Source organism: Jaculus jaculus, chromosome 2 (assembly GCF_020740685.1).
Source record: "Jaculus jaculus isolate mJacJac1 chromosome 2, mJacJac1.mat.Y.cur, whole genome shotgun sequence".
Lineage (NCBI taxonomy): Eukaryota > Metazoa > Chordata > Mammalia > Rodentia > Dipodidae > Jaculus > Jaculus jaculus.
The window spans coordinates 78,211,968-78,228,782 of NC_059103.1; the positions used below are offsets into that span (position 1 = coordinate 78,211,968).

The 16,815-nt window shown below is 35.1% G+C and overlaps 1 protein-coding gene across 7 annotated transcripts in view; it reads left to right on the top strand.

Annotated features, from left to right (window-relative positions):
* Ccser1 (coiled-coil serine rich protein 1) overlaps positions 1-16,815 on the top strand; it is a 1,182,362-nt gene that overhangs the window by 891,499 nt on the left and 274,048 nt on the right. For 4 of the 7 annotated variants that reach the window (XM_045143125.1, XM_045143127.1, XM_045143124.1 and 1 more), the window contains one exon: positions 8,191-8,236. The exons of the other annotated variants lie outside the window; for them this stretch is intronic. In XM_045143125.1, the coding sequence (XP_044999060.1) occupies positions 8,191-8,236 (46 nt within the window). The remainder of the gene's footprint in view (positions 1-8,190; positions 8,237-16,815) is intronic. 7 annotated transcript variants of the gene reach the window in all.

Sequence of the window (16,815 nt, forward strand, 5' to 3'; positions counted from 1 at the left end):
CATCAGTTTTCATCTTGGCAAGTGTCTTTCGGGAGTGGATCAGTTCATTTCAAAGGAATAAAATGAAATAAAAAGACTTGGGGCAATATTTAAGCAAAGAAGGATAGATAGGATGCTTATGACTAGCTTGGAAGAACTAGTTTGCCTTGGGCTGTGTCTTGGGACATCCCTGTTACATGCAATGAGTCCTGATTAGATTACTATTATAAGTTACAATGACACAAAGCATGCAGAGGAATTTGTGTTTTCCTTCTGGGCAATACTACATTTCATATTCTCAGTGTACCATGATAATTCATACCCACATCCTGGGCTTCTTACTAGCTAAATAATAGGGAATTGTGTTTTAAAATTGTAGAATGATTATCAAGAGCACTCATTTAGGAAGAATAATTTAAGGTTAAATCCATCTAAGAAAACTTATGTTTTACATACTCTTACATATGTATCATAAAAGTAAGACTGAAAAATATTAGTGATATACACACTTGTAATGTTATTGCTTTAACTATATATATTAGTTATTAAAAATATGTATAGTAGTGGAAATGCACTATATGTATATATATACACACACTATATGTATGGTAATGCTAAGTATCATGAGAGGTGGTAGAAGAAGAGCATCAGTTTATCAGTAGTTATTTTCCAGTAAAAAGAGAAGTGGTCTGATATAGGAGCATTATTTGTGATTATCATCACCTTTACCAGTCCAATTGTGAGATTCTAGGTTAGTTAGAAAATAAGGAATCTTACACATCCCTGTGACTTTTTCCTTTATTTTTCTTATTTCTTTTTATTTCTGATTATTTCCAATTTTGCTTCAGTATTTGAAATATAAGACAGGACTAGAGAATAATTCATGTAATGTGTTATGCAATACTAATCATAGAAAGCCAACTTTATTACTACAGTTTTGAGTTGTGTCAAGTTAACTTTCAGTGTTCATTGTGCCCTCTATTGAAAGGCTGTTTTTCCTTAGAAGTTCTCCATCTTCTGTTTGTTTAATGAATAATTAAGTTTACCAATGTGTGTCAAGAAAAATGACAGGGCAAGGATATGTAATTGGCATATCTGTTGTAAGAGTGATTATTTTGAGGCAACCCCAATAGACTGCTCTTTTGTGTGTGTGTGTGTGTGTGTGTGTGTGTGTGTGTGTGTATGAGAGAGAGAGAGAGAGAGAGGGAGGAGAGAGAGAGAGAGTTGATACACCAAGGCTTCTAGCCACTGCAATCAAACTCCAGATGCTTGCACCACCTTGTGTGCATGTGTGACCTTGCATGCTTATGTTATCTTGTGTGTCTGGCTTTTGTGGGACCTGGAGAGTTGAATACTGTTTCTGATGCTTTGCAGGCAAGTGCCTTATCCACTAAGCCATCTCTCCAGCTCTAAGAATGATTTTTAAAAAGTATATCTTAAAATGTTTAATTTGAAGGGTCAAGATAAATACATACACAAAATTAGTGTTCATTTCCTTTATAATTTAGATACCTAAAATATGAATACCTGAGAATTTCTAATTTCTAGGACTTTCCATTTGCTTTCCAGACAGCATACTTCCCAAATTATTAACTGGCACACTGTATGCTTTGAAGACAGTTCTTGGTGGCATATATTAAGCAGCATGATTCTTACTAATTCAAAGAAAATTGCAAAGAAAAAAGGCATTGAAGGAACACAAGGGCATTGATGTATTTACCAGCTATCTCACCATTGTTTTAATTTCATATCAATTTTACATTTAAAATAGTTATATCAACTAAATTCTATTTCTACTCTCTATATCATAATGTACCAGGTCAAATTTCCCTCATGTGCCTAAGTGATCAGTAGGGAAGTCCAGTATTAATCTAATTGCTGATATTTCTATTTCCATATTAAAATATATGTTTCTTAAACTATTTAAATATCAAAAGAATTTTACCTTTTAAGGGTATAAGACACTAAGATTGAAACTACTTTTCTAGTAATTCCACATCCTTTTCTTTCTAATTATATGGATTAATCTTTTTTTTTTAAGATTTGCTATTGTTGTTTATTTTTATTTATTTATTTGAGAGTGACAGAGAAAGAGAAAGAGGCAGAGAGAGAGAAAGACAGAGTATAGACACGCCAGGGCATCCGGCCACTGCAAATGAACTCCACACACGTGCGCCCCCTTGTGCATATGCCTAACGTGGGTCCTGGGGAATAGAGCCGCGAACTTGGGTCCTTAGGATTCACAGGCAAGCGCTTAACTACTAAGCCATCTCTCCAGCCCCACTAATTGTACGGAGTATTCTGAAAGCTCTTTAAAAGGAGGCATATTTCTTAGATCAAAAACAAATACTAGCAAGAAAATTCCAGTAAAAATATCAAGCTCATTTATGAGCTTTTTGGTAGTTAAATTTCACCTGTTCTAATTGACTAGGAAGTTTCATATCTCTTTACTTCAAAATGGGTTTATATCTTTTACTGTACGAATACTATTATGGTGATTATTATAGTTTAAAACCTAGCTAGGAGTATTACTTTGGAAATTCTGAATAATTCTGAGTCCTGAAAGCTATTTACTTGACACATGGCTTTAGGTAAAGAATTTTTCCCAGGCTGGAAAGATTGCCTAGTGGGTAAAGCACTTGCCTGCAAAGCCAAAGGACACATGTTTGATTCCCCAGAACCCACATAAGCCAGATGTACAAGGTGGTGCATGCATCTGGAATTAGTTTGCAATGGCTGCAGGTTCTGGTGCACCCATTCATTCCCTCTATCTCTGCTGCTCTCTTAAATAAATAAATAAAAGTAAAAAATAAAAAAGAATTATTTCATAACCATAGTCTATCCCATGTAAAATATTGATTCGTATTGGGTTTGTGTGCCTGGCTCAGCAAAGAAATACTTATTTCTTATTTAATCATATCTGAGATATTGTTTTAATACTTTCCAGTGTAAAGATGGCATTTTCATTTAGCCACAGTAGATAGTATGCTCTTTTATTTTTGTGTTCTGAGATGTGTCTCAAATTTCTCTCTGCTAAATGCTTCCAGAGAATATGAATGTATTAAGGAAGTTTACTGCAATTTGTGTGTGTGTGTGTGTGTGTGTGTGTGTGTGTGTGTGTGTGTATGTGCTATGTGCTTTCTAAGGTATTTATTACTTTCATACTTGCTCCCTGTTTGAAGGTCTTCTGTCAATTTCTGATCTTTATATAATGAAAGTAGTTCTTACATAGAATTGCTAGAACTATCTCTAATTATGACACTATCCACCTAATTACCTTGACATAAAGGCTCAACATCTAGGAGGTAGGATCCAATAGCATGGAGTCAAAGATGGTTAGCAATATATTTGTTAATGGCAATCCCTGGTTTTATTGCCATGGAATTTACTTTGTGATTTACTCTTTCTAATTTCCAAGAATTACAAAGGTATGATATCCATGAACTATACTATGTGTGAAGTCATCTCTATGCAGGAGTAATCTCCCACTGATTAAGCTTCTGTAACTAAACTGAACACTGACTTGCTCTTTACTGTGATTGATCAAAAATTTCTAATCTTGATTTGGGATATTTGAATTAAAATTGTGTTATTTTTGCTCCATTTGATATCCTCCAATGATAGATGGATTTTTTTTTTTTTTTAAGGTAGGGTCTCACTCTAACCCAGGCTGACCTGGAATTCACTATGGAGTCTCAGGGTGACCTCAAACTCACAGCAATCCTCCTACTTCTGCCTCCCAGGTGCTTGGATTGGCATGTGCCACGGTCACCTGGCAGATGGATTGTTTTAAATGAAGTCTTTAAAAAGAAAATTATTTATAACAAAGTGATGTAAATAACCTGAAGAACCTAGGCTTAGTCATCAAATTTCCCTAGATCTTTTCTTTCAACTGCTTCTAAGTTATTTTTGCTAAACAACTTTTTCTATGAACAGAAATTTAATTAGCAATGGTTATTCTCCCTATGGCTATATCTATTTATTTGTTGTTCTAACCCACGTGTTCTCACTTGGAAAAATATTCATATAGACTTTCATTTATTTTTATAAGATACATATGTGTTAGTTTATGAAGTATAGGCCCAATAAGCTTGCATTGGATTGAAAAAACAATCAGGTATTAAATTATGTCAACTTATGAATAAAATTAATGATAATATCTTGGTCTTTATAATTTCATGGAGATTTTCTGCATTTAATTCTGAACCTCTGTATTATGTACTTTTAAAATTAGGAAATGAACAAACTAATGCAATGTTTAATTTCTTTTCTAATATTTACTAGTAATGCTTGACAAATGAATTTGTTGCTTTTACCTTATCATTTGGATTTGTAATCCATTAAAGGTTCTAATATGTGGAAAATTAAACTTGCATAACTTTGTTATAAATAATGACAGATCTATAAATACTGAAGGCAATAAATTTTAGAAAGCTAACCTTGTATAGTAAATACTGTGAACCCTGCATAGTGATATCATTCCCTAGTTAAGTAAATCTAGTCATCTGGATGCCAGTTTTGAATCTGGCAGGTTTATCATGGAGATCATTATTTTGGGTGACATTCCACCTGAGTACCACAAACACAGCCTTATTCCATCTCAGATGTAATGCTGGAAACATATATAAATGTAACCTTCTGGGGTTTCTGCCCTAACCTAAAAGTTATCTATTGTGAGCCTTCCATGAATTATGCAAATATGTTGAAGAGTGGGAACTCAATAGGCTTGCTTCTTCTGTGAATTCATATTGGTTTTTCACACTTTATGTATTGCTTCACTGGAAAATTTTTCCATGGTTTATTATAGGAATTACTTTGAATTTCCATCTGTCTCTAATTACATTCTCTATCCAAGTGAGGTCTAATATGTTTCAAGTATTGGAATATTTTTTCTAATAAATATTGGTGTGGCATTCAGTACTGATGAGAATAAGTCACTGATGGGGATGGTACTAAAATTCTAAATTTGAGACTTTATCACATATATGATTTATTATAATTTCTTCTAAGTGGACACTACAATCCTTTGATGTAATTTATTTTCAAATCACCATCTACATTAAATATTTTAAAGAGTAATCCAGGGTAATTCCTCATGGATCATCATTGAAAAAGGGCTGAAGAGATAGATTATGAGTTAAGGTGCTTGCCTGCAAAGCCTAAAGGCCCAGGTTCAATTCTCCAATACCAATGTAAGCCACATGCATGAGGTGGCACATGCATCTTGAGTTCTTTTGCAGTGGTTGAAGGCCCTGGAATACCCATCCTCTCTCTCTTTATCTGCCTCTTTTTCTCTCTCTCTTTTTCACTCTTAAATAAATAAATAAAATATTAAAAATATGTGTATTGGGATGGAGAGATTGCATAGCAGTTAAAATGCTTGCCTTTGAAACCTAAGGACCCATGTTCAGCTCTCCAGGTCCCACATATCCTAGATGCACAGGGTGATACAAGCTTGCATGGTCACATATGCTCACAAAGGTGGCTCAAGCATCTGGAGTTTGATTGCAGTGGCTTGATCCCTATGTGCCAATACATACTCTCCCTCCCCCCCCAAAAAAATAAAAAGGTAAAAATAATTATATGTCTCTTCCTAAATAGATTAGAGGTATAAACATATGCTTAGATAAAGAAAACTTTAGGAAGAGATGTGCATATCTTATTTATACCTTTGAATGCAACCATGTAAATAGTTTACAAGATAAGCTTTAAAGTAAATCTACATAGGAACAGCCTATAACACTAACATATGGAATTCTTCATTAAACAAAAATTTATCATATTTTGGTGACAGGGATCCTGAATTTCAGTAATTTAACTGGTTTGAAAATAGAGTAGATCCATAACTGTTTCTATACCAAATAGGTTAATTCTGTAAAGAATCTTCTAGTTGACAATAATGCTAATAATACCTAAAATGGATAAAAACGGGAACTAACTCAAGGGTCCTTATGAGAACTGTATGAAGTAATGTTATAATGTGATAAATGTTGGTAATTCATGTAGGAAATAGTAAATACATATCAGTCTTTTGCAAACTTATTGTACATTTAAAATTATTGTATCTATAGTAAATGTTAATTTATTACTTCTCATTTTTGTTTATTTTTTTTTAAAGTTTATACTCTTAGACTCCCTTACCCTCACTCCAATTCTTCTCAGAGTCTTCTTTGGTGGGTTTATTGGTATTCATTGTGGGAAATAAGAGTCCTCAGAAGTTCTTTGCAAGGGGTGGGGGAAAGGGAAAACATGATATCTCAAACTTTTTTAATTTTATTGTCTCTTTAAAATAAAAATTGCACACAAAAACCCATTATCCTCCACCACAATTCTGTTCAGGGTCTTCTATGGTGGGGTTATTTGTAGTCATTGTGAAGACCAGTTGACCTCGGTCAGTCTTTGCGGGGATGGCTATACCTGCACACCCTGAAGCTCTTAAAATCTTCTGTCCCCTCTTCCACAATGTCCCCTGAACCTGGGTGGACGAAGAGTTCTGTTTACTGTTGTTTTCTTTGTTCACTCTGGATCTCTATTTTTATGAAGTTTGAGTGACCACAGTTTCTGTTGCCATTTCCCTGGATCTTATTTTCCTGGTAGTCATGAGAACAGTATTCCTGTCACTGCTTCTCCTGTAATGACTTCTGCATCAGGGCAGATGAAGTGGAGGTGATCCATCTTCTGGTAGACAGTTGGCTCTCTCTTCTTGTTGTAATGATGTATTCTTGTTGTCACCCATATATAAAATAAAAACCTCCATTTATAATATAGAACAGATTCTCCAACCAAAAAAGAGAACAATTTAAATAAAAGGGGATAAGCCTAGTCATTAGAAAGATGCATTGATGTGTATATCCATTCTTCCTACTTAAAGAGTGGTGTTGGTTCTCTGGTCCCTATTTGTTTCCCATTCCAGGGGTTCTGTCTTGGTTCCTAGAGCCAGATAAATGAGTGGATTTCATGTCCAATCTGTGAACATTTGGTTACCTATATTTGCATGTTTTGTGTGTGTATACAGACTCATGTTTGTTTGGGTACACGTGTGTAGGTATGCATAATTTCATGTGTCCATCCCCAGGGATCTGCCTATCACTGCCTCCCTGCACAGTGCATGACACCACACTTGACTTTCTATATGGTCTCTGGTGATAGAACTCAGGTCCAAGACAAGCACTTTATTGACTAAGCTATATCCTCTGCCCTACTTATTATTTTAAGATATCTGTTTATATAAATTATAACTTAATTTTGTGACAGAGATGTTTCCCTTGCAAATTTTTATAGAGAATATAGCTAAATCTATCTGTGGGATCTATGATATACATAACATATTCTTATGTAATACTGTTTCCTCTATATTAAATCATTCTACTCTACTTCTCTAATTGTCAGTTTTGTTGATACACAGATTAGGGGAACTTTATTCATTTTATTGAAGTTTTAAAATATTTATTTGTTTGTTTGTTTATTTGTTTGCATGGAGAGAGAGAGGGAGAGAGAGAGAGAAAGAGAGAGAGTGGGGGTGGATAGGTATACCAGGGCATTTTATAGAATTTTTGTCTTGAATGATGTATCTGTGACAGAAATAGAAATGAGCAACTACCAGTGGTCAGTTTCCAGCACAGAGAAAACCTTTTTGTCATTAAGGGAACTGGTGAGGGAACCTACTTCTCTAAGGATTCCACTTCAAAAGTACCCACGCTCTCATGTGTCTTCTTTCATAATCTTCCTGTCAGGTGTCAGTGTCTCCATCTGGTACTATAATTTTATTTTTATTTATTTATTTGAGAGACAGAGATATTTGAGATAGAGAGAGAAAGAGGCAGAGAGAGAAAGCGAATGGGTATGCCAGGGCCTCTAGCCACTGCAAACATACTCCAGACACATGTGCTACCTTGTGTATCTGGCTTTATGTAGGTCCTGGGGAATTGAACCTAGGTCTTTTGACTTTGCAGGCAAGCACCTTAACCACTAAGCAATCTCTCCAGCTCTTGTACTATAATTTTTATCTTACATTGTGATTTTGTTAAAGCCTTCTTCAAATATTACTTTTAAATATCTATCAAATAGAGTAAATCAGCATTATTTCAAAAAAGCAGCCTCTTAAATAATCTTTAATTTTTATTTCTGTTTATATTCTCCATCCTTTCCACACCATTTTCTACTGTTACTAATACTGAAATCATTTGCTCCAAAAATGTGTTTTATTTACAGGGCACAGCCTATGGAAGTGCTCCTGTATCTTCTCGCAGGCAATTATGTGAGTCTCTTCAATTCAGCTCTGTGTTGTAAACATGATCCTGTGTTCCTGTGCTGTAGCATGGCATGCTGGTAGACCAATTGCCGAAGGTCAATATGCAATCCCAGGGTTGTATATTACCTATGATGTGTTTGTGGTAAATGGTTCCCATTGCCTCTTTCTGATTTGTTTGTCATTACTCAGCCCATTTAAGAAATACCACATTGCAACACAGCCAAATACCTTGAGACTTTAGTAATGTCTCAAAGTCTGGGGTTAAGAAAGAAGTGGCTCTAATACAACTTATTTTATTTGGCAGCAATGGTCATGTTTTCCTCCGTCAACCAAATCATTAAGCTCCTTTCTCTTACTTGAACTGAGAGATATCCTATCACATAAAATCATGATTTTGCCATAGTTTAACAGATTTTTCCTACTAAATTTTAAAAGAATTCTTATCAATTTAGAGCACATCTGACTTTCTAAGCAGTGCATTTTATATCAAAACAATTATATTTAGCATATTGAAATAAATCTGTGAATCCAGAGATGTTACAACTTTGTGCACCTGTATTATAAACATATGCACCTCAACAACATCAGATTCCTATATTTCAGTTCAGGAGATTTCTGTGAAAGCTTGTCTTCTTTAGCATGAATGTTTTTTCTCAATAAGATATGTAAATGTTAATGTAATGTATAGACCTTCCAAAGTACTATCAGACTTTGAGAAAGAGCTATGTTCATCACCACTCCATTCATAGCTTGCCATTTGCTAATCCTGATGGTTTTCTTCCATATTCAGCTCTGTTACCAACATACTTATATAATTCTAATTACTGTGCCTAGCAACAAATGTTTGATGGACATATCCTAGTATGATGTTCAAGATGATTCAACTGTATAGGCCAGATTGAATAATATTTTTGTTACTATTGGAAGAAGTAATACAAACTGCTGACATTCCCTGAGAATATGAATGGATGAAAAATAATGCTGTGCTTTTCATTATTAGAAAATGAAAAGCAACAAATAGAAATGTGTGCTTTACTATTTTCTCCCCATGAAAAAATTTTTAATGTTTGAATTCTTATGAATAAAGTTATGTCATTAAGAGCTGCTAATGTTTACAAAAAGCCTGTTTTAGACATATTCAAATTTTACCTAATGTCAGAATAATGGCTAAGTGAAAAAACAGTTTATGTTACTTTTTAAAAAGTAGCAAATTCTCTAAGTTATGCTATACTGAAGGTAGAGGGATGCAGGGGTAATAGGATATAAGCACTTGACATTTTGGGCATTTGAAGCTACTGGTGTGCCATGAAAACATAAATGAAATACAAAAATCATAGTGCAATTAAACTCAATTTGAATTAAAAGTATTCCTTACTTTCACAAAATCAAAGTACCTTATATGAAAAAACTGACATATTTGAAACTTTAGATTATTGATTTTTGTTAAATGAGAGTTAACCCTATAATCAGAAAAGAAAAATAATGACAATTATTTCTCTATGACTGAATATTGTAAATTTACATGTATACATTATACTACAAGCTAGATATTCCCATCCAAGCTTATAATTTTATAATAGAAAGCCTATAAAACTCATAGGTATGGAGTGTTGATTTTCACACGTTTAATCACATGTAAGTCTAAGATCTCTGAGTTACAACTTGTTAAGTATTTCTAATTGTGGTTGTCATCAAAGATATTACAGAGAAGTGTAAACAGTTTATGTACATATAACAGCACTGATCTTAAACATCTTATTAATCTTAATGCTAGTGTTAGTGCCTACTTAGACCTCTTAGAGATGAGTTTGAGTTAAGTCTTTCACAATTTTAATGATATTAGATACTGACTAATACTTTCTTCAAAGAACAGTTAACAAAATTTGTTCCTTTTCAAGTTTAGTATTAGTGGCTTCTTTATATTATGATTATAACTTTACTTATATTAATAAATCCAGCTAAACACATTTACTTAACAATATCCTGAAACAGAATCTACCAAAAAGAGAGAATGTGTTATGTGTTAGTGTGTTACGGACTCTGGGGACTAGGCAGTTTTTTCACCTGCCCTCTGAATCTGAACTTTAAGAATCTTGTTTGTTACAACAAAGACTTGAGGAATTGAATTCCAAAATGGTTTATTTGGGGAACACACACACACACACACACACACACACACACACACACACACACACAGCAGGACTTGAAGTCACATGGGGAAAGCCTAGCATGGGAATAGAGTTGTAAAAGGGAGATTTAAAAGGGTCATATCTTACAGTGGGATAAATAAATATGAGGGAAAAAATAATCTTCCCCATCTTAAAGGATAACATGAACACTCACATGGGAAGTGTAACAGAAGGGTGTGATCCCCTTTGCATTCACATTAGAAGAAAGGCTAAGACATCAGTTAGTATAGGTTTCATACCTTAGAATAGAATAGCACAATGTGGAAGAAGAAAACTTTCCCTTCCCCTCTCACACCAGGTGGGATGAGAAAAGGTCTTACTAGAACAGGTAGCCCGAGGTTCAGGGGTCAAGAGGAGAATAACAGCCAAAACTAAGAGCCACTTAACCACACAAAAGGCATTTTTTAAAAAGTATTTTTTGTTCATTTTTTATTTATTTATTTGAGAGCGACAGACACAGAGAGAAAGACAGATAGAGGGCAAGAGAGAGAATGGGCGTGCCAGGGCTTCCAGCCACTGCAAAGGAACTCCAGATGCGTGCGCCTCCTTGTGCATCTGCCTAACGTGGGACCTGGGGAACTGAGCCTCGAACCAGGGTCCTTCGGCTTCACAGGCAAGCGCTTAACCGCTAAGCCATCTCTCCAGCCCACAAAAAGCATTTTTATATCTTATTGAGATGTGTTTTACCAGGAGGCTCAGGTAATTGAGAGTCCTGCTTGGGGTTTTTGAACTCAAGGGACTGGCGGAGGGGGTGACAGCATACCTAGGTATACCAGATTTGGAAAGAAGTACGAGTTTTGTTGCTAAAGGTTTGTTCTTAATCATCATGAGTGAGACTGGGTCTGATTCTGGGTTCCAGCTTGCTTTGCCAGGACAAGAGGTGGCACCTCCTCATTCTCTGTCTTTAGGGCTTTGTCCTTAACTATCTATATATATAAAAGAAAAAGAACTACCTTAATCATGTTTCTCCTCAAGTGTGAACATTATTAGAAAAGTCATGAATCTACAAATAGAGGATTTGTATCTCAAATTTGAGAAACAACACATTGTGTTTAATTAATATGCCTTTAGTTGTTACTAGCAATCAAAGTTCAGTTGAATCTAACACAACCTTGGTTAATATTTTTCACTTTACAAAATACCTGAATGATTAACTATGCTAAAACAGAGTCACCTTGGAAAGTTATTTGAATATTAAGAATATACTTTATCTAAATACTAAAAGTATATATGTAATTTGTTAAAGTAATATTTATTTCTCAATTGCTATTGGTCTATGTTTATAAAAATATAACCAATTTCAGCAAGTGAAATTTATAACTCAATCCAAACTTGGTATGAATTCTATGCTATAACATTTGAAAAACAGTACATAGACTTAGCCCACAGTATGATATCCCAAGAATGCAAAATACAGAAACTGACTTCAGAATGGTTTTGATTTTTCATTTTGTGAATTTGGTTGCTATGCCTTTCTTTTTTCATGCAAATGCCTTACTACTGAGCAATCTTTCTAGACCTACCTCTTCTTTTTCAAAAGACATCTCTAAAACTTAATAAATTAATTCTTATATTTAATAAACCACAAAAACTTTCTCCAAAAATGTGAACTAAGCCAGGCAAGGTGGTGCACACCTTAATTCCAGCACTTGGGAGGCAGACGTGAGGATCATCATGAGTTTGCAGCCACCCTGAGACTACATAGTGAATTCCAGGTTAGCCTGGTCTAGAGTGAGACACCCTACCTCAAAAAAAAAAAAAAAAAAAATGTGAACCAAAACACCAAATTTTGGGCCGGAGAGATTGCTTAGCAGTTTGGCACTTGCCTGTGAAGCCTAAGGACACATATTTGACTCTCCAGAGATTAAGAAAGCCAGATGCATAAAGGTAAGGCCCACGAGGTGGCCCAAGTATATGGAGTTTGATTTCACTGGCCGAGGCCATGGAACACCAAATCTCTCTCTGTCTCTAAAATAAAATAAAATAAATGAATAAAAAAATTTAATCCCCACCGATTTTTATAGTATATGCAACAGTTAAAGTTTGGCTAAAAAATAACTGTAATACATCTTGAAATTATATATTTAAAAATGAGGAAGGGCATGTGCTTAAAGTTATACTTCCTTATTTCTTATTAAATAAATTGTTGAAGAATTATCCAAAAATATAAGGGGATTGATTATTTTGTTTTCTACAGGTGACTGCAAGTTTAAATTTTTACATAAGATCTTGACATTTTTACTTTAATAAGTTATCAAAAACATAAAACATTCTATGAAATAGAAAATCATTTTGCTATATAAAATGATAAATATTTTGCAGTATTGATTTTCTACAAGGCTCCCCTCATAATTATTATTTAATTATTATTATTGTTAATCCTTCTTAATTTTCCACTTCTCATTGAAGATAAATAAAACGAGTTCAATATGGTAGTCAGGTAAAGCAATATTAATTGTCAAGCAAGAAGGGCAGGTTCCAGGGTGCCAGGATGTCTTGGTCAGAGTGTCAGAATGGTCCTCACTCCTTTGTCTATGGCACCTTTGGGTTGGCTCCCTTTTCTATTAGGTCATATAACTTTATTTGCTGCCACTTTGTTATCTTTTCTGTCTGTATTGCACACAGTTTCTCTGCATTATTTATAATTTCATCTTATTTGTGGCTTTGACTTTTGTCTTCATTCCTTGTCAAGCTTTGGCACACATGAAAGTAGTAAGAACAAAAAGAACTTTCCCTGTGACTCTCTTTCAAGTACACATTAGGAGAGCCTGGCTAGTGAGGCTCCAGCAAACATACATGAGTCCACACACCTGTGCCACCCTCACGGCTTCACAGGGAACAAGGGAATGTGCATTCTCTTTGTAAATTCACCTATGTATCAGCAATTAAGGACTTCCAAACTTTAGCATAGAAAATTCAGAAAGACAAAGCTTTAGTTTGCACACAGAAATCTGCATTCTCCACCAGTGGAAGACAAGCTAATGGTATAGCCAAAGTGAGGAAGGAGCACAAAATGCAGGCTAGGTTAGAATCCTGTGAATGTTGCATTCTGAATATTGCTGTTGAGACCAAAGAAACATTTTAGATATAATTGAACTTGCAATTTTTAGATGTTGAAAAGTAAAAGTTATGTTCACCAAAACTGAAAAAAATTCTCCTTATGCTACAGAGGCAATGATAATGAGGTCTTTTGAATTTTACAATATCATATCAATAAACTGTTGTTTTTAATTAATCAAGGGGCTTACAAATTGTGAAATTATTCCAAAATAATATTTAAATAAATAAGAGTTAATGATAAGAGATTTAATAAATAACAACTACTATTGACTACCTTTATAATATATAAGCAAATATGATTTTATTTTTACACTTTTCTGAATAATTGCCAAGCTAAGTATTTTAGGAATAATCAGAAAACTCTCTCAAAACTACAAAAGTTTTAGGTCACTAACATTTCAACAAAATAAGTTTTTTCTGTTTTTATTCATGAGTGTTATTTTATATTTATTTTACTTTCCTTTTTCTAAATTTTTAAAATATCATTTACTTATTTGTAAGCAGAGAGATACAGAGAGTGATAGTGAGAGTGAGAGCGCGCATGTGATAGAAAGAATGCACATTCCAGCCACAGCAAATGAACACATGCCCTACCTTGTGCATCTGGCTTTACCTAGGAACTGGGGAATCGAACCCTGGTTATTATGCTTCACAGGGAAGTCTTTTAACTGCTAGGCCATCTCTCTAGCTCATATTTCTTTAATTTTCCATAGTACTAATCAATGTTGCCAAGTACCCAAAGGGTGATAAATTCTTCATTAACAAAGTTTGAAGTTAAATGTCAAGATCACTGTGAAGTAAAGGTAGTATGATTGCATACATATGTTAAAATAAAATTTAGTTTTAAAACCAGAGATTTGCTGAGCACATGGATTTTGAGTGTCAATTTATTTTTTAATTTATTATTGTTATTAACAGCATATTTTGTATGGATCCACCATGTTTTGGTATGCTTTTTTCTTTTGTCTCTGCCCCCATTCGGGGGAACCTCCTCAGTGGGTTGTAGGTATTCCCCATGGAGTTGTGGGTTATGCCTTGTGGGAGCAGCAGTCAGTTTGTTTTTTTTTTTTTCCTTTTCTGGGGGGGGGGGATTAATTGCCTTTGGGCATGATACCTCAACCTGTTGCTCTTACCATCTTTCCCCCCTCTCTTCTGCAAAATTCTATGAGCTGTGGTGGGTGAGTTTTAAGTCTAATTCTCTGAGGAGCTCTCAGGGCCTCTGGATCTCTGCTTTGGAAGTGTTGAGTATCCTCAGGATCTGTCTCCTTCACCCTGGAGCTGGTTATCAGGTTCAGCATGGAAGCAGCACTCTTGCTCCCTCTCCCAATGTGGAGGGGTAGTGTATCTCCTCTGGTCTTATTCCTTCTGAAAAGAAAGGCAGATTCTACAATGGAGAGTGAACTCAGCATAGTTTAAATGGGATAAATATTATTAATTTTGGGAGAATTTAATGGATATAAACCCTCTTTTAGCCAAAGAATATTGAGAGCTTCACAGTGGAGAACATAATCCTTATGTACATAGGATTCTAATCTGGTTCCCACTTCCAGATATGGGTCCATTTACACTGAACAGATCTCTTAGCCAATCAGAAAGCTACTGGTTAACAATCAAGGCTGTGTGTCACTATTGCACTGGCATGTACATACTGTCAGGGTGTTTGCTTCTGAGTAGCTTAGACCTCCGTTTGCTCAGACAAATGTTGGCCACTTTCTCCCAGTAGCTCATGTAGTACTTTCTACCAGTAAATGTGCTAACTATCTGTGAACTGGCTCTCTTTTGGATTCCAGTCAGGTCTTCTCATGTTCTGTGTCCATAGCACATGGTATCTTCAGCAGTCAGGTCTTACCTTTTAACCTCAGGCAGTTAATCAAGTGCTTTGACAGAAATCTGCATTGTTTTGAGCACCTTGTATGTCTCTCCACTCAACAGCTTATTGTGAGCAAGAACCAATTTCTAGTACAAAGAGTTATAGCCCAGAGGGTGAAAAAAAAAAAAAAGGTTAGGTTTCATCTCTACACATTCAGGGCCCTTCTTTTGATGTGCTCCCCCTTACTCCTGTTGTTAGATCTTTTAGTCTAACTCAAGAATAAAGGTTTCTATGGTAGCAGTTCATTTTGGATTTAGTTTTGTGGTTTTTTTTTTTTCCCTCTCCTCCCTTTCTCCCCCCCGCAAAACCTTCCATCCCTATTGTCTGGGCCTTGAGTTGCCTATCAGGCATATCATCAATGTAAGCTGGTCCAGGTTAGGAATGACAAAAAAGTGAGAACGACTGTGAGGTGTTTGTTTTTCTGTGATTATTTGAGTTTGCTGAGTATGAGCTGTTCCAAGTCTATCCATTTTCTACAGATTTCACTGTATCTTTTTTTTCTTACTGATGAGAAGAATTTCATTGTGTAAATGTACCACAACTTTAGTATCTACTCATCTGATGATGGGCATCTGTGTTGATTCCTGGTCTGAGCTGTACTAAATTGAGCAGCTATAAACATGGTAGAGCAAGTTTCTCTGTACTGAACCATGATGCATTTAGGATAAATGCCCAGTAAGGGACTAACTGGATCTGTTGGAAGCTCTATATTCATCCTTTTTAGGAATCTCCAAATTTATATCCATAGTAATTGCACAAGTTCATATGTTGTACAAAAGTGACTTTCCCCACAGCCTCACCATCATTTTTTGTCATTGTTTGGTTTTTTAATGATTGCCATCCTTTCTGGAATATGGTGAAAACTCATAGTTCTTTCAGCTTGCATTTCCCTAATGGTTGAATATTTTCTTAAGTGTGTGTTAGTCATTTGTACTTCCTCCTCTGACAATTCCCAATTGAGGTCTCTGCCCCATTTTTGGAGTAGGTTGTTTGAATTTTTTTATTGTTTAGTTTTTGGAATTCTTTGTAGATTCTAGATATTAGGATTCTGTCAGTGGTATAGCTGGTGAAGATTTGCTCTTTGTCAGTGGGTAATCTATTGGCTCTGCTTATGATGTATTTGTCTGTACAGAAGCTTTTTAGCTTCATGAGATCCCATTGGTTGAGTGATTGTTTAATTTCCTGGGCTACCAGGGTTTTTTTTTAGGAAGTCTTTCCCCACTCCTGTACTGTGGAGAGTACCTCGTATTTTTTCTTCTAATAGGAGAAGAGTTTCAGATTTTATATTGAGGTCTTTAATCCATTTGGACTTAATTTTTGTCTATGGAGAGATGAGTGGGTATTTCATTTTACTACATATGGTTATTCAATTTGTACAGCACCATTTGTTTAAGATGCTGTCTTTTCTCATACATTATCGGCACCTTAGTCAAAGATCAAGTAAATGTAGTTACTTGATCTAGTGT